The sequence below is a fragment of the Dipodomys ordii genome, unplaced genomic scaffold (assembly GCF_000151885.1).
Source record: "Dipodomys ordii isolate 6190 unplaced genomic scaffold, Dord_2.0 Scaffold51, whole genome shotgun sequence".
NCBI lineage: Eukaryota > Metazoa > Chordata > Mammalia > Rodentia > Heteromyidae > Dipodomys > Dipodomys ordii.
Window position 1 is genome coordinate 3,905,177 of NW_012267267.1, and position 24,390 is coordinate 3,929,566.

Sequence of the window (24,390 nt, forward strand, 5' to 3'; positions counted from 1 at the left end):
GCATGCAAGGCAAGCGCTCTACCACTGAGCCACCTTCCCAGCCCCAGTACATCACATCTTTAAGAAAGAATACTTCAGCTGAGCTATAGAATGTTTCTATAAATAGTTAAATTGTCATGTTAACAAATATGAAAACTTTGCTGCAAAATATGTATGATTTTTTTGCTTTTTCCAATATAAAGTTTGCTGAATGTACAAGAAGAGTTTATCACTTAGGATAGTAATTTTTTTAGGGGTTAGGGGGAGGGACCCTGTCAGGAAACCATTACCTATAAACTAAAATGATCTTGGTTTGATCAAAAAAAGAAAACTACTCAAAACTAATACAGAAAAAGAAAATGGCTTATTGTTTAAAAAAGTGATAGAAATATATTGCTGACAGGGTATTAGTTAAGTTTATTTTCTACAACTGTAATTGATGAAGACAGGGATAAAATCTTCATGTCTCTGTGAAGTCATCTGTACATGGGGGGAGAGGATAATAAAAATTATTTCTAACCAAGAAAAAAAATATGTATGATTTTAAAAATAAACTTACTCATCATTGTCTTCTTTTGTTGATTCCTTTCTTTTAGTCAAATTGAAGTGAGTCATTGTTTTTCTCTTTCCTATATATGTAATAAAGCAAAAGAACATATAGTTAAGAGACAATTTGTCAAATTTCAATAGAATTTAGATCTCTAGTTTTTGCTGGATATGGCAGTACATGCCTACAATCCCACCACTTGGAGGCAGTTGCAGAAGGATATTGGCTTACAGGCCAACCTGTGATACAAAGCAAGACCCTGTCTCACAGAAACAAACACTGAAATCCAATGGAAACAGAATAAACTGGGTATCAAGGCTCATGCCCATAATCCTATCTACTCAGAAGTCTGAGAGGCAGAGTTAGTTCAAAGCTAGGCTGCCAGAAAATCCCACAAGATGATATCTCCAAAATAATCAGCCAAAAGTAGTGCTGAGGGTATGGCTCAAGCAGTAGCACACTAGCCAAGTAAGTAAGTTCAACGCACTGAGTTCAAACCTTGTACTGCCAAAAAATGGAAAAGAAAGATTTTTTGTGTCTATCCTGGTGCTTGAACTCAAGGCTTGGGAGCTATTCCTGAGCTTCATTTGCTCAAGAATAATTTTCTACCACTTGAGCCACAACTCTACTTCTGTGTCAAATTTTAAATAGAAAATAAAAGGATGAAAAAAGAAAGTAGGATTTTTTTTCATTAAAAAAGTGATATTATATAGAAAAAACATTTATATAGAAAAAACATTTTTTTAAAGATTTGGAGACATGGTTTATGTGATAGGGTACCTGCCTAGCAAATATGAGGCTCTAGGTTCAAACCTTAGTAACACCAAAAATAAAAAGGGAAGAATTATCTTTTGAATAAAAGTTGTGTGATATTTGGAGTATTTAAGTAAAAACTAGGGAAATCCAATTTGATGATAATATAATTAGATTAAAATACAATAGTAAATCTGGTTAAGTTCTTAGTGATAGCACAGCAAAAAAAATTGATGGTAGGGAAAAAGTACCTATTGTTTATTTAACAAATACATAAAGCATACAACATGATGATCTTCACATGCTTACCATTGTTTTCTGAAAAAATGTAATATCACCTGTCTTTGCAATTTTCAAATTTTAGTATGGAGATATACAATTAAGTAATTAATTTTAATTAAAAAGATAAAGACCAGGGCTGGGAAGGTGGCTCAGTGCTCTGCATGCCTGAGGCCCTGGGTTCGATTCCTCAGCACCACATAAGCAAAATGAAAAAAGCCGGAAGTGGTGCTGTGGCTCAAGCGCTAGAGTGCTAGCCTTGAGCTGAAGAGCTGAGGGACAGTGCCCAGGCCCAGAGTTAGGCCCCACGACCGCCCCCCCCCCCGCAAAAAAAAATAAGTTTAAAACAGAATTATAGAACTTGAAAATCCAGAGACATTTATGATCTTGTTAATATGTATACAATATTGATGTTTCATTTTAACAAATTAGGTAAAATGAGAAGATTTCTTTGCTTTTTGTTTTTTTGTCGGTCGTGGGGCTTGAACTCTGGGCCTGAGCGCTGTCCCTCAGCTCTTCAGCTCAAGGCAAGCGCTCTACCACTTGAGCTACAGCACCACTTCCAAGATTTCTTTGTTTACTGTGTAGATTCTAGTATATGTTTAATACACAATAAAAACGTTAAAAATAAAATATGAATTATGCTAATCATAACATATCTAAAACATTTTGTTAAATTTGAGCCTATAAAATTCTATATTATAAAAAATGACATGCCAGGGGCTGGGAAGGTGGCTCAGAGGTAGAGCACTTGCCTTGCATGCATGAGGCCCTGGGTTTGATTCCTCAGCACCACATAAGCAAAAAAGAAAAAAGCCGGAAGTGGCGCTGTGACTCAAGTGGTAGAGTGCTAGCCTTGAGCTGAAGAGCTGAGGGACAGTGCCCAGGCCCAGAGTTCAGGCCCCACAACCGGACCCCAAAAAAACAAAACAAAACAAAAAAATGACATGCCACTGATTCCTGACCTTACTCAATATTTAAAAAAATTAAACCTAGAAAATTGAAATTTGTGCTTTAAAATAAATATTTTAGCAATAAACTAAAGGAGCACATTTATTTATGTTCATAACTCAATTAAAAAAACTTTAAAAGATTTCATACTAAAAGTTGTTTTTTTCCTATGAAAAAATTCTACAATTTAGAAAGGCATTTCAAATAACTAGAAAAAGAAGGGAATGAAATATAATAAAGGCAAACCATATAAAAATTCAGTAAATGTGGATTAAAAATAATGGAAATCAGGAATAAAAACAACGTTTAGGAATCTTACTGTTAACCTGTAGTGCAGCAGTACCTGAGTTCTGTGCCTTTAATTTATGCACATGATGGATAGCTTGTTCAGGGGTATATCTGAAACCACTATAATTGATAGGAGCTGAGGGCCATCAGACCATAATTTCTATTTAATGGCTGGAACAGTACAGGAACAAAGTCTACGGTAGCATTTTAAAATAAGTGACTAGAAAGTTTGCATTTACATTCAAATAGTATCTACATTCTAGTCTTTTCTACATTAAATTCTTTGGGAAAAGAGAAAAATTAGATGCAGCAAGATCTACACATTATTAAATCAAAATCTTGATTTAATCAATACCAGAAAAATCTCACTGTACGTGAAAAGGAAAGTTAAACTTACCATTTCCTGGTCTATTTCTGTGCTCTTGTTCTTCAGATCTTGTGGGAGAGGAAAAGGGGCTCATTTGACAAGTTCCAGTTGTTGGAGAGTAAGTTTCAATGCTTTTCTTCCTTGTGATTTTTGGGGAAGCAAATGACTAGATATAAAAATTTGGAACACAAAGATTTATGTTTAGCTGTAGATCTTTGAAAATGGCTTAAAAATCCAGCAATATTCAAATGTATACTAATTTTCCTGGTCTTTTCAGATTTAAAATATACCCATTTACCACCTTCAGAGCTAACACTATCCTACTTATGCAGCAATTTCAGAACTCTACACGAATTAGGGCATTTCAATTTGATTTTTATGCATCTTTGACATTACAGTGTTACTAACTTATTAGTTGGTAGCTCCCAACAGGTTTAGCGATATTAGTCTCACAGCATCATACTCATTTTTTGTTTCAATGAATCTGAACTCTCAGAGTTGCTTTTTCCTAAGATCAGCAAGGAAATTTAGGAAGGAGCAGTGCTCTCTTACATAGTTATTCTGAAATGGTTCACAGTTCTCTGAAAGTGTCGTAACGTGAAGATTAGATAATGTCCAAACAAAAATAATGTCTAAACAATTGTGAATTTGGTCTAACTACAACTTCTTTTGGTAGCATTCTCCTTTTATTTCCCTAGGCAATGTGTATTTCTCTTATTGTAGGTAACATACGGTTTCATTTGTCTACCACATAGAAGTTGTTCCTGAAATTTTTTCTTCATTTTTTACCCTAGAGAACTCAAAAGTTTATAAAGAATGAATGACTTAAAAAGGAACCAACCAGCAGATTTGGTTACATCATTCTACTCAGAATATACTCATTAGTTCATTCAACTAACTTCACTGGCACCTGGAATTTCAGATTATCCTATAATATCATCTTAGAATGTTTTTTTCTTTATTTTCATTTAGGTCTCCAATTCATGACATCTATTTTTTTTGGGGGTGGGGGTCCGGTCATGGGGCTTTAACTCTGGGCCTGGGCGCTGTCCCTCAGCTCTTCAGCTCAAGGCTAGCACTCTACCACTTGAGCCACAGCGCCACTTCCGGCTTTTTTCTTTTTGCTTATGTGGTGCTGAGGAATCGAACCCAGGGCCTCATGCATGCAAGGCAAGTGCTCTACCTGAGCCACCTTCACAGCCCATGACATCCTTTCTTTAAACATCCATTATCTCATTATTAATTGTTTGCTCTCTTAAATTTTGCTTTCCATTATGCTTCCTGGTCACCTAACAATGCTGACTAATATATATATATATGTATATGTATAAGTATATATACATATATATAGATATGAATTGTCCTGGCCTCAAGGAGCGTCTACCAAATTAGCCACACCAGAAATGAGGTTTTAAGTGAGTATATATGCTAGAAATTCAGAGGTATATAAAGTGAATATACCATAAAACAGAAAAGTAAAGGAAGAGGGTCAAAAGGGGATGAGAATGTTGAAAGGAGTAACAATGATCAAGATGCATTGCATTTGTAAACTGCTTTGTTAAATTCATAATCTCCTTTGTACAACAACTTAAAGATAATAAAAAATTTTAAAAAAGAGAGAGATGGGAAAACCAATGTGGGTGAAGCAATCTGCTACAGAAGGATAATTGTGAGAGGGATGGCTGATGCTTAGTTAGATAAGTGAATATAAAAAGCATGAAAAAACAGAAGTCATGGGCATAACAGATAGCTCAGGATGAATGTGGGGATAAAGTCTCAAGACTCACGTGCTGTTAACACTGTATAACTAAACTTTAGCTTGGTAGCTAAATTCTCTATGGTCAACTATCCTTTATTTTTAAGATACCCAGGACAGAAATAGTGGCTTTGTTACCTTTCTCAAAAATCTTGGTATTCATTCTAACAATATATAGTATCAAAAATTTTATAGTTAAGACTTTAAATGATAAATATTTCTCTGTTTGGGGGAACAAAAAGCATTTATTTTATGTATCTATAGTAGCCACAAATGTAACCAATATCTTAAAAAAATCAAAACCATAATATCAAGTTATAACTAAAGCAATCCTTTTAGTAGGGTAGAACGGTCTTAAGTCTCTTTATCAAGAGTTACTATTACCTCTTCATCTTGGTTTTCACCTGTTTATATATATATTCAGTCATAAACTATGACATTTATCCAATCCCTACTCTGCTTTTCCAAGAATTTATTGCCTAGAACTATTTCACTGTGTATGTACAAGAAATGAAAGTCACTACTCTAAAGTACGTTTATGTCAATCTGTTTTCCTATTTTCACCAAAAATTATTTTATCCAATTGCCAGATGTCTAAACATTGCTACTGTAGATAATATATTTCTTCTTAAAAACAATTTTCTAGCTTTCAGAAAAGTCTTGTGTGTGCATGCACGTGGATGTGAGTGTGTGTGGTTTGCCTCACTTTAAAAACATCAAATTTCCTTTTCTTTTCTTTTTAGTTATTTGTGTTGGTTAAAAGGAAAAATATACAGTAACTACTCTAGATTGACAGAAAACTGAAATTCTACTTTTCCCTATCCTCCCAGTAAATATTCTTCAGTAAACAATTTCTTTTTTACCTCTTGTTGGTCAGGGCCTGGGCTCTTTTCTGAGCTCTTTGCTCAAGGCTAGTGTTCTACTACTTCAGCCACATCTTCACTTCTGGATTATGTACTTAATTGGAGATAAGAGTCTCTTTTCTGCCTGAGCTGGCTTCAAACTTCGATCCTTAGATCTCAGCCTCCTGAGTAGCTAGGATTACAGGAATGAGCCACCAGCACCTGGCCCAACAATTTCTTTTAAGATGTTTGCTCTCCTGTATACACAAAGAGAAAACCTTACTTCCCTAAGTTTTCTTTCCTTCAAGATTTTACCCAAGTTTTCTAACTTTTATTTATTCTCTGAAGATGCTAAAGAGTGATTCTATTAGACCCTTCCAAAAAGCAGTAACATTTGGCTAGAAAAGGGGAAAAAAATCATGCAAGGAAATAGATGTCACAACCAGTTCTATAATAATTTATATAACTGCTTCAAATAGTTACTGAGTACATAGAGATATTTAGAACAAATTTATCACAGAACAACTAAACAAAAAGGCCATGTTTGAAGATTTGATTTATGACCAGCCCAAATGCTAAACTTTTATTTTTTAAGAGGTCAAATCTTGTAGCAAAACTAAAATTCAGGCATTGATTTTTATGTGTAAGAAGTGATCAATGACTACTCTATAACGTCAAAGAGATATGACATTTTCCTTCAATATCCTTTGCCAATTGTAGCTTGCTTCATCACCTTGTTTAAAGCATTCTACCAAAAAAGATGCCTGCATTTCATTGATTTTTTTTTTTTACCCATTATGTATAATCTACAAAGTACTAACTAAGGGTCATTTCATAATGAAATACAGAATATAAAATTATTATTATGAATTACTTGTCTATGCCATCACTGAAATATTTAAAACATAGGTACTTAATAGGTATCTAATCAAAAACAAAAAAGGAGCTAAAGTTGTTTTTGGTTGTTTTTTTTTTAATTTTGAGATAGACCTTTCTGTGTTACAGGCCTGGAATTCACTATGTAGCCCAGACTAGCTTCAAACTTATGATCTTCCTGCTTCAGTTTCCTCAGTGGGGGAAAATACAGACATGTAACACCAAGCCCAGCAAGATAATATTTTCTTGGTAGTACTAGGAGTTTGAAAACTCAGGGCCTTGCACTTGCTAGGCTGGCATGATACTATTGGGCCATATATAGCTTGTTTTTCACTGGTTATTTTAGGATAGGGTTTTTCTTCCAGTCCAGGTACACGCCTAAGCCTTGACCTGCCAACTCTAGGCTTCCTATTGTAGCTGTGATTATAGGTGCATGATACCTCATCCAGGTTCCCTCAATAGAAACTCATGGATTTTTCTGTCCAGGCTAGCCTGGCTCTATGATCTTCCCAAGCTCAGCATCCATATAGTTTGAGATGACATATAGAAGGGTGGAAAAGTCTTATAAACTTTTCTGCCTAGGCTGACCTAGAACCATGAACCACCAATACTCAGCCTCCCACATAGTTAGGATTACAAATTTGAGTCACTAGTATCTAGCAGAGGAAATTCTTGATAACTTTCCACTGATTAATTAGGTTAGTGTAATGTCCCTTCTAAGATATAATTATTAGGCACTCTTAGTAGTAGTTATAGAATTTATATTAGAGAATTTAAAAATCTAACAGGATTAGGTACTTTTCACATTTTGGGCCTTGAGTTCCTAGAAAAGTAACAAGGATCAACTAATATCAGCTGCTACCATTACCAGACTTAATGGTTTATAAACACTGGAGTGTTGTTGTTGTTTTTTAAATATAAAACACAAAAGGATTTATACGTATCTAGTGATCCTACTGGATAGTAGAGAAAGAAGAGGATCAAGATATCAGATCTTCAATAATGGAAATGTACTGCTTCTTGATTGGGTATTTGATATACAGGGCTATGTATTCATTAAAATTCATTGAAATGTACATTCAAGATCTGTGAATTTAATGATTTATCAATTTAATATTTAAAAAATTTAACAGGAAAAATAAAACTTCAGCTGAAAAGGTTGATATACTGGTTTTTCTATTTGTGCTCATTATTCTTCCATAATTTTATGATACTATAATAATTTTAATGTAAGAAAGTTATGCCAGCAGAAAAGGATATATTATTGTACTCATTTAGTAATCCTCAAGATATTTTCTATGAAGCATTTCCATGGCTGTTTCCCATCTTACTTTCATATATCCTCTTATTTTTCCGAATATGAAGCTTATTCCAACCTAGATAGGTTTTTATTTACTGAACTATGGTTTACTGCAATAAAACACACAGATCTAGTTCAACTTGCTGACTTTTGTGAGTTCTCAGTATATAAAACTGATGAAACTACAGCTGAGATATACATTTTACTATCCAGATCTTCTTACAGGCTCAGGTGCAACCATTTTCTAATTCCAATAACCACACATAATTTTGCCTATTCTTGAACTTCCTATAAATGAAAGACATAATTTAGGTGTTTGACTTCTTTTGCTTAACATGTTTGCTTTTTGGGTGTGTGTGTGTGTGTGTGTGGTGTGTGTGTTGGTACTGGGGATTGAACTCAGAGCCTTGGTGCTATCCCTGAGCTTCTACTGCTCACATATAACACTCTACAACTGGAGCCACAGCTTTACTCTTGGTTTGTTTTTTGGTAGTTTATTGGAAATAGGATTCTCACAGACTTTGCTGCCTGGGCTAACTTTGAATTGTGATCCTCAGATCTCAGCCTCCCGAATAGCTAGGATTACAGCTGTCACAGCCACCTGGTGCCCAGCTGCTTACCTTGTTTTGAGATCATATGTTAGTAGTATGTTCTTTTATTGTTGAGTAGTATTCCTTTCTTAAAATATACCATAATGTGGGCCCTGAGTTTAAGCCCCCTGACCAACAACAACAAAAAAAAGAAAAGAAAAAGAAAAAAAGTGGTACAGGAAATTAGCATGAGCCAGGAAAAGGAAGCGAAGATCAGATGAGAATAAGGCAACAGAAGACAAAGCCGGGCGTTGGTGGCTCACTCACGCCTGTAATCCTAGCTACTCAGGAGGCTGAGATCTGAGGATCATGGTTCAAAGCCAGCCCAGGCAGAAAAAGTCCCTGAGACTCTTATCACCAATAAACCACTCAGAAAACCGGAAGTGGCACTGTGGCTCAAGTGGTAGAGCACTCATCTTGAGCTGAAGAGCTGAGGGACAGCGCCCAGGCCCAGAGTTCAAGCTCCATGACCGACAAAAATTAATTAATTATTAATTCTTAGAAACATTCAACCTGTCAGGACTGAACCATGAAAAGTAGAAAATATAAATAGATGACCAGCAGCAAGTAAAAGCTGAGTTAACACTCAAATTAACTGGTTTAAAAGTACAGAACTGGCCCAAATATAGTAATAATTATTTTAAAATACAGGCTATTATTAGCAGCACTAGTCTCTTTGCTAGATTCTCATCTGCAGGAAAAAAAAGAATAGAAAGCCTGTTGTGATGACAATTGTGCTTCATGAAGAGAATGGATTCTGAAATGGTCATTCTTCCCCATTTAAATAATGTTTCCATCTCCCAAGGAAGAGCTTTAGGGCAGAAAAGAACAGTATTTCATTTCAAGCTGGACTACTCATCTACCAAAATACCATTCTGACCAAAGAAACAGATGCAGAATTACAGTCACAGCTGCATTCTGCACAGAACAAGTTGGATAATGGTACTCTAAATTGCTAATTACACTGTTAATGATTTTTTTTTAGTGTCATTGCAGTATTTTGCCACCTTGGTGTACAATTTTTTTTAAAAAAGCATTTAGAAAGTTTTTAAAATGGTAAATATTTCAGTTTTGTTAAATACCAGTATATCTTCCAAAGAGAAACTCCATATAAAATCCATTTCTTAAAATGACATTCTCATGAAATTTTGCAGGAGTACATTATATGTTAAGTATTTTCATTTACTTTCTCATCAGTTTATTTAGACTTGAAATTACCAAAATCATAATTATTTTGGTATTAGTGTTAGTATCTATATCCACAGTTGGTATGATAATAAACTAACATATGTCATGACATGCTGGCACTAGGAATGTGCTATGACTAGACTTACAAAAGTAATAGCAGCAGTATTATTTAATTTTTATTGTGATAACCAGGGTGAAATTTATGACAGTGTTAGTACTTTGTTGTTAGATCTGTGCCAGCATAAAAATAAAAGGACAACAGGAAAAGAATTCCATTTTTGATATGAAAATGTTACTAATGTTTTTATTTTAATTAAGAGGATTATAATAAGCAGATTAAAGTATTGCAAGTATGCTGTATATTATTTCTTACATTTAAAAGGCATTCTATTTTTTCCTACCAATAAATTTATTTAAAGCTTCTAAATAATTTGCTTCTAAGTGAATACCTTAAACTGGCCAGAAAATTCCACATATGTGATTTATAAAAGATATTTCATATGCAAGAAACAGTGGGGCTGGGAAGGTGGTTCAGTGGTAGAGTGCTTGCCTTGCATGCACTTGAGGCCCTGGGTTCGATTCCTCAGCACCACATAAGCAGAAGGAAAAAAAAAAAGCCAGAAGTGGCACTGTGGCTCAAGTGGTAGAGTGTTAGCTTGAGTTGAAGAGCTGAGGGACAGCACCCAGGCCCAGAGTTCAGGCCCCACGCGATCGGACCAGACCTCCCCCCCCCCTCCCCGCAAAAAAAAGGAAGAAAAGAAACAGTGTACCTTACAATTATGTCACTTGTTTTTTTTGAACTTTTTTTTTGGGGGGGAGGGGAATCCGGTCGTGGGGCCTGAACTCTGGGCCTGGGCACTGTCCCTCAGCTCTCAACTCCAGGCTAGCACTCTACCACTTGAGCCACAGCGCCACTTCCGGCTTTTTTCTTTTTGCTTATGTGGTGCTGAGGAATCGAACCAGGGCCTCATGCATTCAAGGCAAGCGCTCTACCACAGAGCCACCTTCCCAGCCCATTGAACGTTTTTATATCTACCAAGGTAAGTCAGTAATTGACAGGGAACACAATTGGGCTATGCATGGGCTATGCCCTGGTGGCTCATGCCTGTAATCCTAGATGCTAAGGAGGCTGAGATATGAGGACTGTGGTTTGAAGCCAGCCCAAACAAGTAAGTGCATAAGACTCTCACTTCCAATTAACTACCAAAGAAAGAGCTAGAAGTGGAGCTGTATCTCAAGTGGTAGATAGAGCCCTAGCCTTGAGCACAAAAGCTCAGGTATATTACCTAGGCCCTGAGTTGAAGATCTAAGACTGCACCAAAAAAAACCCTAAACAAAGCAAAAAACCATAATTGCTGGGTGCTGGTAGCTCCTGCCTATAATCCTAGCTACTCAGGAAGCTGAGATCTAATGATCCTAGTTCAAAGCCAGCCTAGGCAGATAAATCCATGAGTTGCTTATCTCCAATTAATCAGCAAAATGCCAGAAGTGAAAGTGTGGCTTAAGAGATAATCAGATTTAATTGTAAAAGCTAAGCAAGAGTGTGAGATCTTGAGTTCAAACTTGAGTAATTGCACAAAACAACAACAATAACAAAAAAGAAAACTCAGTCTTATGTTATCAATTATTTTTTCTTGTTGTTGTTGGTCATGGGGCCTGAGCTCTGGGCCTGGGCACTAGCCCTCAGCTCTTCAGTTCAAGGCTAGTGCTCTACCACTTGAGCCACAGTGCCACTTCCAGCTTTTTGTGCTTATGTAGTGCTGAGCAATTGAACCCAGGGCCTCATGCATGCAAGGTAAGCACTCTACCACTGAGCCACCTTCCCAGCTCCCATGCTATCGATTCTTAAGCAAATACTTACATTTTCTTCTAGTGGATCATCCAGTTGCAGTGACCTTTTAACACTGTAAATAAATATTTAAAGAGTTTTAGATTTTCCATGTTTGGCTTTTTTTTTTGTTTTTTTTGGGGGGGTCATGGGGCTTGAACTCTGGGCCTAGGCCTGAGCACTGTCCCTCTTCAGCTAAAGGCTAGCACTCTACCACTCTAGCGCCACTTCTGGTTTTCTGGTGGTTTATTGAAGATAAAAGTTTCATGGACTTCCCTGCCCAGTCTGGCTTTGAACCGCGATCCTCAGATCTCAGACTCCTGCGTAGCTAGGATTACAGGTGTGAGAAACCAGTACCCAGCAAGATTTTACATGTTTTAAGTAGGCAAATATTTAAGGGTAAGATATGCAAAAAGTCTAAGCCGATTTTTACTAGTTGAAAGAATTATTTATCTTTTTATTTGTTTTTAATAGCATGCTTTAACTTATGATCATAATCAAATATTTAAATCACTATATATGTATATATAGTGATTTATATATTTATGTATATAAATATATACATAATATAAATATATATTTATGTATTTATATATATTTATTATGTATATATATATATATGTAGCTTTATAAATATGGACCACTATTTTGGGAAAAAAAGATACCTATATAAATTTTTAGATTAGACCATAATAATACACATACCTTCAATGGAGACATTAAAAATGTATTATTTGCAGAACCAGAGTAATAGGTGTTAAACGTATTCACAAGGTGAAAAAAGTTTTGCACATTATTGTAGCATTAAACATGATTCAGTGCAACCAGCCTATGACTTAACCAAGGAACAGATGCTCTATGTCTTTATAAGTCCCCAATCCATAAGAAACTATTTTTTGTTTCCTTCACTAAACTGAATCAGGAACATGCCAGGCTCTCCCTGTGCAAAATCTGTTCTGCTAAACTGGATGCCCAGCTGTTGGTGACAATGCTTAGAAAGGAAAGCTGAATATTTATAATACTTTATTTCGTACAGCTGTCTTCTAAAGAGCAGTCATCAACATTTTATTGAATGCAGACTAAATGCTCAAAGGAGAAAAGGTCAATATAAATTAAAACTAGTTTTCCCACTGACAAATGAAGCATTAAAAAGTACCTCCTTGGTCCCAGGGAAACAGATATTAAAATTTAAAGTTTTAGAGAATTAGAGCATTATTTAAAAGACTGCATTATAAAGGTTGCATCAGAGACCCTCTCAAAAATTTTGTGTAGATTGTAGAAATTTACCATTTACAAATAATTACTGATTTATGAACAACAGGAACAAGAAAAAATGGAATAAACGGTCAATCTTTGAAAATTACTTAGTAATTAATATTCAAAAGTTAATGTCTCAAAGACTTTAATTTTGCCATTCCTCATTAGTCATTCACAATATTAGTCCTTGAGATTAAATTGGTTTATATAACTATTTGTAGTTTTCAGAAGTCAATTGAAAATCAAATTAAACTAAATTCTCATGGAAGCAGGAAGAAAATAGAGGTATGAATAAATAAAAATGGCAACTGATACTTAACAGTATTTATATTTAATTACACATTGCTCTATTTAGGTACCTGAGACATTCTGGTTTTTAAAACAGTTCAAAAGTAGAAATCAAAAGCAAAGTTACACAGTATAGCATCGCTTTTTTGGGTAGTCAATTGTGTTAAGATGTAATGCAATCTTTCAGTGGGGAACAAACTCAGACTGATTTTAACTGTTACTGCTTCATTATCATGGCTAATTCTTCGAAAGTCACTCAGTGTTTAGAATTAAAAGGTTTCCAGATTAGGTCCTAGGTAGATCTAAGAACAAGGAAATATGAAAAACTAAGAAGTAAGTTCAGTTAAAATAGGCTATTATCTTCCAGTTTATGTATGGCCAGAACCTAAAAATATGCTTAAGGGAAATATAGTAATAAAGCTGGACATATGTATAAGTATCTTAAAAAGATTTAATTTTAAGACTAGAAGACATCTAAGAAATCACTTAGCTCAGCCTATAGGGAAAAGTTTGTGTGGCTTACTATCATAAATTTTAAGAGAAGGGAAACTCAGATCTCAGATCTTGTTCCTAATAAATCTTAGTTGAACTTAGGGGGAGGGAATTGGAGAGGTAAAGATGAACAAACTTACTAAAATTTATGGTCAGTTCTTACCAATTTATTAGATTGAAACACTGTTGACTTACTTATCAATAGTTAAGTATCTACTATACACAAGACAATTCTCTACCCCTGGACAACTGTAATATAAAAAATGATATGATGCTAAGTAAATCAGGATGATGTCAACAGGATAAAGAAGAGATGGACAAAATCATAGCGAGAGAACAGGCCAAACTCAATTAGCTATGAGACAGATACTTTTTCTAAAATATTATTTACTACAATACTACCAGTATTGCTTAACAAAAGTGATATCCTTCTGGAAGTTTCATAAAGTTATAAGAGGTTTACATGGCTATTAGCTTGGTTAAGAAAAAAATGGGCACATAAAATGGGCAAAAGACTTGGATGCACACTTCTCCAAAGAAGGCAATTAGGCATATGAAAAAATGTCCAACACCCCTAATCACTAGAAAAATGCAAATTAAAACCACAATGAGATACCAGGTCCATATCCATTATGATGGCTACTACAGAAAATTGGAAAAAAAACAGTGTTAGTAAGGATGTAAAAAAAAAAAAAATCTGAACTCCTTGTGCACAGCTGACTGGGTTGTAAAATGATGCAGCGGCTATATAAAATTTGGCAATTCCTCAAATAACTAAAACTAGAATTACTGATATGATCTACAAATTCCACATCTCAAACTAAAAGAGCAGGAATGTTTATGAATATTTGTATAACAAGATTCACAGAAGCACTGTTCATAATAGTAAAAACAAACAAACCAAACATCCACTGTCAGTTTATCCACTGACAGATAAACAGATAAAACAAAACATGGTACACATACAATGGAATATTATGTACCCTAAAAAAGGAAGGAAAGTTGACCTATGCTAACCACAAATGAACCCTGAAGACTTACACTAAGTAAAACAAGCCACAACGACAAACTGTTAGGATTTTACTCACATAAAAGCAATCAGATTCATAGAGAAAAGGTAATAAAATGGTGGTCGCCAAAAGCTAGCAGGAGAGAAGAATGGGAAATTATTGTAGTTTCAGTTTAACAAGATGAAAAAAATTCTAGAAATGGATAGTGGTGATAGTTGCACAACAGTGTGAATATATCTCCCTCTTGTGGGTAATCGTATAACTTCTGTGAGCAACTTCTCACTTCTGATTTACCCAAATTCCCACATATGCCCATAACTTAAATATTATGGTCTATCTTTAGGTATCTTGAGGTTAGTTTTTGTTTTTCAGTACTGGTGTTTGAACTCAGGGCCTTGCACTTGCCAAGCAGGTGCTTGACTGCTGATCAACTTCTCTAGCCCATTTCTGCACTGGTTATTTTTTTTGAGACAGTCTAACTTTCTGTCCCAGTGTGTACCTGGACCATGATCTGAACCTATTTTAGGTTCCGATCTAACTAGGATAACAGGAGCACACAACCATGCCCAGCATTTATCCACTGAGATGGAATTTTATGGGCTTTTCTGCCCAGGCTAGTTTAGAACAAGATCCTCCCATGTTGCTTAGGATGAGAGACATGTACCACCCGGCCCAGGTATCGGTTACAAAGGGGACTCGCAAACATTTCTGCCTGGGTTGGCCTCTGATGGCACTCTTCTCATTCTCAGTTTCCCAATTAGCTAGGTTTACAGGATACCTTGGTTAATTAGCTGAATTGGGTCAAGGAGCACTTTAGATTAGTAAAGCACATTTCTGAGTATGTGTGGGGCATGGTTCTAGAGAAGAATAAGGGAAGAAAACCAGCCCTGAATGTGGGTAGCACATACCACAGGCTTGTGGGGGGGGGCGGGTGTCAGAAGGGGATAAAGGAAAAAATGAGAAAAGTCCACAGTGTAGGCATTCTCTCTGCTTCCTGGCTGCCAAGTTGTGAGCTGCTCTACTCCACCACACCCTTCATGCCACTTGAACTCGGAACTTTTGAAAGTGAGACTCCCACCCCCAACCCCCCCCCAAAAAAAAAGAATCTTTCTTCCTTTATATTGTTTCACTCAAGTGTTTAGTCAGGTCACAGTGACAAAAAAATTTAACACAGTTGGTATCAAAATTCTAGTTACGACTAGAATTACTGTTGCTGGAATTGAAAAGATAAATATTTGATATGAAGAGATAAATTTTGTTTGCAAAATTAGCTGTTATTATCTAAGATATCCCCATTCTGTTTTACTTAGTTAAATATTCTAATTGTCAGAAACTGGGTAAGTTTTATTACACAATGTTACTAACACCAGTTGCAATATCAAAGAAATTATTGTAGAATAAAGAAGGTGCCAATTGATTCCTAAACAAGAACCAAGGATAGTACCTCAGAAGCTCACAAAATTATATGATTTGAAGTTCCTTTTTTACAAGATTTAAAAAACTAGATTAAATGGCAGGGCTGAGGATGGAAGTAGAGGGTGAAGAATAAACTTAGTAAAGCAGATAAGACTCAAAGAGCTTTGATGCTATGCCAAATTCTTCCCTGAGGTTGGGCAAATCACATAATCTCACTAAGCTCCATAAAGTTGATAATAATACTGGCCTGTAAAGTAGTAAGACATTTCTGAGTAGAAGATAAAAATATCACTTAGGATTTCAGTGCTTCCATTTACTCCATACGAAAATGGACCCCATGCTATTGCCAGTTACCAACTTCACGAGAGTGTTTAGAGGATTAGTGAGTATGCTCATGAGATGCTTAGAGAGCCTTTGATGAAAGGCAATGGCCAAATTGACAACCCATGTGATCCCTTTAGTGTAAATTAAGATATCTGAAATGATTTCTTTTCCATTCTCTGTATGAGCAAAAGGACAAGAATCTTCTATTTCCTTTCAGCATTCTCTCCATTCAAGCCTATGCTCCCATGTGTTAAAATTTCACACAAATGATAGCATAGCGTGGGGGAGTGGGAATACCACCCAGAAGAGCAGACGTATGCTTATGGTGTATAAGTACCAAAATAAATAAGTGGTACTATTATTATTATTTTTAATCTGCCATGGGGCTTGAACCTTGAGCCACAGCACTACTTCTGGCTTTTTCTGAGTAGTTTATTGGAGATAGGAGTCTCACAGACTTTTCTGCCTGGTCTGGTTTTGAAGGTTTTGAACCACAGTCCTCAGATCTTAGCCTCCTGAGTAGCTAGGATTACAGGTGTGAACCACTGGTGCCCAGCTTCCTGTTATTCTTAGGCCAAAAATGTTGACCAGTTATTAGGCAACAAATTGTCAAAAGATTAATGACCAGCAAAAGATTTTCTTCAGAAGTCAAATGGATATATTTGAGATTAACTGAAAAGATAGATGGGGGTGCAGTGTTCTTTGGATTCACTAAAAATACTCATTAATAGTACTTTCTGCCAGAAAATCATATATACTGACAAATAAACATATTTGAATATATATGATACAGGAATACATATAAGGGGAAGACATAATTATGACCTTTAAAATATATCTCTCCTGGGACTGGGAAAGTGACTCAGTGGTAGAGTGCTTGCCTTGCATGTATGAAGCCCTGGGTTCTATTCCTCAGCACCACATAAGCAGAAAAAGGCAGAAGTGGCACTGTGGCTCAAGTGGTAGAGTGCTAGCCTTGAGCTGAAGAGCTGAGGGACAGTGCCCATGCCCAGAGTTCAGGCTTCACAACCGACCAAAATAAATAAATAAATAATTATATATATACTAAAAGGGCTCTAAAAGGTCTATAGAATTTTTAAATGGCAGATGGACTGCTTTATGCATTTTCTATATAAATTGTATTTTGTGACATAAAAATAACTAACATGGATGTCTACTCTACTTCTGAGACTTCAGCTCAACTGTGTGTAAAATGCTTCCAGCAAGACTGTGGGATTCCTCCAATTAACCAGCCAAATGCCAGAAATGAAGGTGTGGCTCAAATGATAAAGAGTGCTAACTTTGAACAAAAAGCTCAAGGACAGTTCAAACCCCAGTACCAGCACAAAAAATAAAATAAAAGCTTCTAATAAGGATACTTCCACTCTACTTAGTGGCACTTGTGCATGATGTCCTCACTAAACTTCGTATGTTAATATAATCCTTGTATGTTTCTTCTCCAGATATTTATATCATTAACACCTTATCTATTATCTGACAGGTTGTGAATTCTAAAAATACATCGTAGGCTATATCTTCCATTAAACTTGAAACTATAAGATAGTAGCAGTTGAGCTCATATTTGAATCCCAAAGCCTGATAGTGATTGGTACTTAGGTGTTATATAAATTGATGATTGGTTTAATTGCAGGTGTTTGGGTTTTTTTTTTTTTGGCCAATGCATCATCTTCAAATTAAAGAATTAAATATTTAGCTCCTCCAATTTTCTATAATGCCACAAGTTTCTACTTTCAATGTCTATTTTTAAAATAGATATATTACAATTTCATATTGACATCTCTAATACCAAATGAATATATAATATTTAAAATTCCTTTAATCAGGCTAGGCTTGGTGGTTTTTGCTTGCAATCCCAGCTACCCAGGAGGTAGAGACTCAGAATGTCAAGGTTCATACCAATCCAGGGCAAAGGTCATGATACGTCATCTCAATAAACTGGGTATAGTAGTGTATGCTTGTGATCTCGGGTTGGAGGCTAAACATAAAAAGGCTGCTAGCTGAGGCCTGCCCCCAAGCAGAACACAAGACCCTATAAGCAAAGAAGGGCCAACAAACTGACATGAACATAGAAGGGGGACTACTACCAGGTGGGGAAAATAAAAGAGGGTAAGAGGAGACGAAGTACATTTATGCAGGTATGAAAAACTCATAATGAAATCTGTTAAAAATCTGCAAGAAAGCTTAAAAAAGGTGAAGATATTTTGAACAATTAATTTAATTATGAAACTAAAACATGTCTTGGCAGGAGGAAGGGTGGGGGGCAAAAGGACAGGAGTGGAAGATTAGAAAGAGGCATGAAAAGTGGGCAAATACAGACATGATGCAACATAAAGAAAATGGAAGTAGGGAAAGAAGGTGATGGAGTTGGAGTAGAAGGGAGAGTAGAATGATGGAAGAGGTGACTGATCAAGATGCATGTACACATAAACGGGTATGTTAAGTTGAACTACCTTGCACAACTACTTGAAGATAATAAGAAAGAGGGGCCTTGGGGGGGGATGGTGATACGAAAGTAATAGAGGGGTCTATGGCACCAAGGGGTATATGGAAATATCGCAACAAAACCCTTTGAGCAATTAAGATATACTAATAATAATTAAAAATAATTTCCTCTATTGAATTTTACTGACTCTTGCAAGCAAGCAACTTCCTTTTCTTTCTCTTGGTCTTGCTTACCTTGCTTGCTCTGTTGACATTCTATCACTTGACTCATGTCCCAAGTCCTTCTCTTTGCTTGTTATTTTGGAGGAGGTATCTATGGACTTTTCTTCTTGGGCTGGCTTCAAACTTTGATCTTCCAGATCTCAGCCTCTTGACTAAATAACTAAAATTGTAGGTGTGGGACACTAGCCTCCCACAAAACTTCCTAATTAGGAATACTTACATTAAGTACTACCAATTTTGTCAACTTTAAAGTTGTAGGATAAAAGTATCTTGTAAGGAATTATGTAACTCTGAATATCCATTATGATTCAAAGGATGTTTATTAAATAATTCACTTTTATTCAGCCTGACACATCATTTTGCTCACTTGCGTTATTTTTTTTTTTTCGGTATTCACAGGGCTTGAACTCTGGGCCTGGGTGCTGTCCCTGAGCTCTTCAGCTCAAGGCAAGCACTCTACCACTTGAGCAACAGCACCACTTCTGGTTTTCTGGTGGTTAATTGGAGATAAGAGTCTCAGACTTTTCTGCCTGGGCTGGCTTTGAACCACAATCCTCAGATCTCAGCCTCCTGAGTAGCAAGGATTATAGGTGTGAGCCACTGGTGCCTGGCTTGCTTACCTGTTTTTTAAATAAGAGGTCCATACAATAAAAACCATTACACTGGACATTAGCACTAGCATGTCTAAACTCAAATGGGTGTGATAAAATAGTAAAGCAGATCAAGATTGTACTTATGGCTCCTGCATTTTATTTTATCATGCAAAAATAGCACATTTTAAATTTCTCTCAGAAAACTCGCAGCATGGGCCCTATTCTGAGAAAGAATGTTATAACTGTCTCCAACACTAATGCTGTTCTAGTTTTCTAGTTCAGTTATACCTTAGAAAAGAATTATGTTAACTCCCATGGAAATTGTTGCTCAATGGCTAAATTTGCATGATAATAAACACTACTTATTACTAAAATAATAGACTAAGCAAACAGTGCTGGGAAGCTTTAAAAAGGAAAAGATGAAGAAAAAAAGCACTAGAATTGGATATTTATAGCAAAAATGATCATATTTGACCGTAGTAGTATATAAACATAATGGAGTGAAAATGTTCATATAGAATAAAATCTACTCCAAAAAGCAACTTTACCCTTCAATTAATATTTAATTAGCAACTACTTAACCAATGACACATTTATTAACTTAAGTTTAGCTCACAGATCTGGCTAACAGAACTAAGATTCAAATTTTTCTCCAAAGTCTATAATTTTTCTACTTTAAGACTAAAGCCAGGGGCTGGGAAGGTGGCTCAGTGGTAGAGCGCATGCCTTGCATGCCAGAGGCCCTGGGTTCTATTCCTCAGCACCACATAAGCAAGAAGAAAAAAGCCGGAAGTGGCGCTGTGGCTCAAGTGGTAGAGGCTAACCTTGAGCTGAAGAACTGAGGGACAGCGCCCAGGCCCAGAGTTCAGGCCCCATGACCGGACCCAAAAACAAAACAAAACAAAACAAAAAAAAAAAAAAACAAAGACTAAAGCCAGTCAAGATATCAGCCTAGCTAGAGAAATTATACATTGCCTTCAGTTTTATAATGTACAGAGAAAGAGTAATATTTGAAGATTTCTCTAAACTACAAGAAGCAATTATACATCTTTTTCAGTTCCAACACATATCCAAAGGACCAAAGAGATGAGAATACTTATTAAGACCTTAATATAATCTCTAAAGAAAGGGGCTCTGTGGCTCAAGTGAAGAGTGCTCACCTTGAGCTGAAGAGCTGAGGGACAATGCCCAAACCCAGAGTTCAAGCCCCACTACCGACAAAACAAAACAAAACAAAACCTCTAAATTCTTTCAAAAACATCTAGTTTGTGATGCACACTACAAATAAATAGAAGCTGTGTACATTATGAAGCATGAAAACATTAACACCCCAAAACATGACCACATAATTCAGTAACTAGATCATTGCCTTTAGGATTGTGTATGCCTACTTCTCCCAAAAGGCAACCATTGAATTTTGTTAACTGTCACTATCCTGCCTTTTTTCCACAATGACTATAGGAAATACATTTATACTTAACCCCATGTAACATTGTTTGATTATCCTTAAGCTTTATAAAGTCAATATATTATATGTAGTCTTCCACAGATTGGTTCTTCTATTCATGACTTTAAGATTCATCCATCTTGTCTGTTGCCATTGGATATTTACTCTTTCCCATTTATATTCATGTAGGCCACACATATTTCTCCCTTATTTTAGTATTTTCTTGCCAAGTTTCAAGGAAATTAGAAAGGATCCAGATCACCATTTCCCATTAGTTAAATTATATATTTAGCCTCAAAAGTATATATCCAGACAGGTGTGGTGGCTCATGCTTATAATCCTAGCTACTCAGGAGGCTGAGATTTCAGGATCAACGTTCAAAGCCAGCCTGGGCAGGAAAGGCTGGAAGACTCTTATCTCCAATAAACCACTCAGAAAACCAGAAGTGGCACTGTGGCTCAAGTGGTCGAGCACTAGTCTTGAACTGAAGAGCTGAGGGACAGCGCCCAGGTCCGACAAAACAAAAAGCAAAAAACCAAAACAGCAACAACAACAACAAAACTACATACCCAATATCACTTAAAAATGACCCTAAATTCACACATAACTTGTCAACATGACAATTTGTGCTACTTCATTTATGATCTCACTGCTTACCACATTTTAAGACTATTATCAATAATGAAGATCCACTATTAAAATGGCCATTATGCTTCATGCATTAACAAACTGTTCTTAAATCACTTTGCTAAAATTATTAATTTAACAAAGTTAAAGATTAATGTCCACCTCAACTTTGTTTTCATTTTTCTTTTTTTCTTTTCTTTTTTCTGCTTCTATGGTGCTGAGAAATGGAACCTAGGGCCTCATGCATGCAAGTCCAGCACTCTACCACTGAGCCACCTTCCCAGCCTGTTTTCATTTTTCTTGTTGGAATATATTTGTTTTAAATTCCCCTAATATACATCTACTGATATGTTAAGAAATTAGTTACCCCAAACTTCAATTTTCAATAGTTTTTTGTTTCTCTAAAAGAACATTAATTCAGCTGTTTGTTAAGCAAATACACACCAGTTTTTCTTTTTTTTTTTGTCGGTCATGGGGCTTGAACTCTGGGCCTTGGCGCTGTCCCTCAGCTCTTCAGCTGAAGGTGAGTCTTTTTAATTCTGGGGGATGAAAAACTTACTCAAAATTTAAGTGTTCAAAGTATTAAACTATATTTATTGACACCTTTAGATAAGACATCATCTTAGGTGAAAACTTTCTTTAATTATAAAATAAGTATAACAGCAGTTCTTACATTCTAAACTCCTTTTTCTAGTATTAAATGAGAAAATGTTGGTACATTGCTAAACAGAGTAATCAGATGACAAAGATTCAATAGACATAGTCACTGTTATTCTTTTTACTTTTATGCCAGTTCTTGTCTGATTCAAGTATTTTCCCTGCTGTTTACTTCATTTTTTACTCAACCCTACAAATATTGAAGGAATAGCTACGTTAGAAGCAGTACCTAAGTTAGCGTTAGGACAAAAGATAGCCGGCCAGGGAGGAGGTTCACATGTTAGCTATCCCCAGTCCTAAATTTTGTCGGTAGTGGGGGTTGGACTCTGGGCCTGGTCACTGTCCCTCAGCTTTTCAGCACATACCACTTGAACCACAGCAACACTTCTGGCTTTCTGGTGGTTTATTGGAAATAAGAGTCTCATGGACTTTTCTCCCTGGGCTGGTTTTGAACCACCATTCCTAGATCCCAGCCTCCTGAGTAGCTAGGATTACAGGTGTGAGCCACTGATGCCTGGCTTCCCAGACCTAAATTCTTTAGTGATTTTCTTTTTTAAAGTTTCTTTAGGGCTGCCTAATACAGACATTTCCCCCCTCTCTCTGAATATGCAATGGATGGTCAGAATTTAAAAAAAAAGAACAGTATCTAGCACAATATTAATACACTACTAACAATTGGTTATTCACAATAACCAGATTATTGGGGTTGGATGGGAATTTAAACATCATCATAAGAAAACCAAGTTTCTAAGTACTTGAAAAATGAATTCTAATTGCAGCCTAGGAACTGAGAGCTAGTCCACAAACTCTGTCACAAGTTTATGTGAACTTGTGCGTGGGTCCAGGTGAGGCTTTGTGAAGTTTCCCTCTAGAAGTAGAGACTCCTTACTTAGGAATCTTGACTTCAATTGCAGAATAAGAATTTCTGGCTGGGTGCTGGTGGCTCACTGCATGTAATCCTAGCTACTTCTAAGGAGGCTGAGATCTGAGAATCGAGGTTCAAAGTCAGCCCAGGCAGAAAAGTTGATGAGACTCTTATCTCCAATAAAAACCGAAAGTCACACTGTAGCTCAAAGTGGAAGAGCTCAGGGACAGTGCTCAGGCCCTGAGTTCAAGCCTTGTGCCAAAAACAACAAAAAAGAATTTCTGGGCAAGTCATGATGGTAAGAAAACTTGGCAGACCGTTATTGAGTAAGCAGATAAGAAGACAAGCAGAAAGGACTCCCATGGGTGCTCCAAGGGGGTCACAGAGCTTTTTGGTACCAGGGGTATGGGCTCGGGGTTTCCCCAGTTGACCTGTCCTTTAAACTTGTGACCATTATGTTTGGACATCCCTTTCAAGAAAAAATGCACTCTGCCATAAAACAGATTTTATCCTTGAGATAAAGAATATATCCTGACACATCGTTTATCTTTGAGAGAATGCATCCTGTCACAAATATTTATCCTTTGAGTTAGGCACTTTTTGTCAGGAGAAGCCATCTCCCAAGTATATATGTCTTTTTTTTTTTTTTTTTGCCAGTTGTGAGGCTTGAACTCAGGGCCTGGGCACTGCCTGAGCCTCCTTTTACTCAAGGTTAGTGCTCTACCACTTGAGCCACAACGCCACTTCCGGTTTCGGGGATTTTAACTAGAAATGAGTCCCATGGGGACTTTCCCGCTGAGGCTGGCTTCAAACCTCAATCCTTAGATTTCAGCTTCCTGAGTAGCTAGGATTACAGGCATGAGCCACCAGCGCCCTGATCATGTCTTTTTAAAAAATGATATCCTTCCTTGGTTTTTAGGACACACTAATATTTTGTGGGAGGGGGGCATTAGGCAAGGTGAGATGAAGGTTGTTCTTGCTCTTTTCTTTTTCCTTGTGCTAATGGTGCAATATGTAGGAATGCATGGGGTAAAAACAAAGAAGAAGGGGCTGGGAAGGTGGCTCAGTGGTAGAGCGCTTGCCTTGCATGCATGAGGCCTTGGGTTCGATTCCTCAGCACCACATAAGCAAAAAGAAAAAAGCCGGAAGTGGCGCTGTGGCTCAAGTGGTAGAGCGCTAGCCTTG

The 24,390-nt window shown here is 36.5% G+C and overlaps 1 protein-coding gene across 1 annotated transcript in view; it reads right to left on the minus strand.

Moving 5' to 3' along the window:
- The window catches only part of Itgb3bp (integrin beta 3 binding protein (beta3-endonexin)), a 34,824-nt gene extending 16,556 nt beyond the window's left edge, over positions 1–18,268 (minus strand). Inside the window, exons 1-4 of the mRNA XM_013020501.1 lie at positions 18,249–18,268; positions 11,578–11,620; positions 3,195–3,330; positions 539–608 (exon numbers count right to left, since the gene is read on the minus strand). Coding sequence (XP_012875955.1) covers positions 539–608; positions 3,195–3,330; positions 11,578–11,620; positions 18,249–18,268 — 269 coding nt within the window. The remainder of the gene's footprint in view (positions 1–538; positions 609–3,194; positions 3,331–11,577; positions 11,621–18,248) is intronic.
- Positions 18,269–24,390: the final 6,122 nt, after the last annotated feature.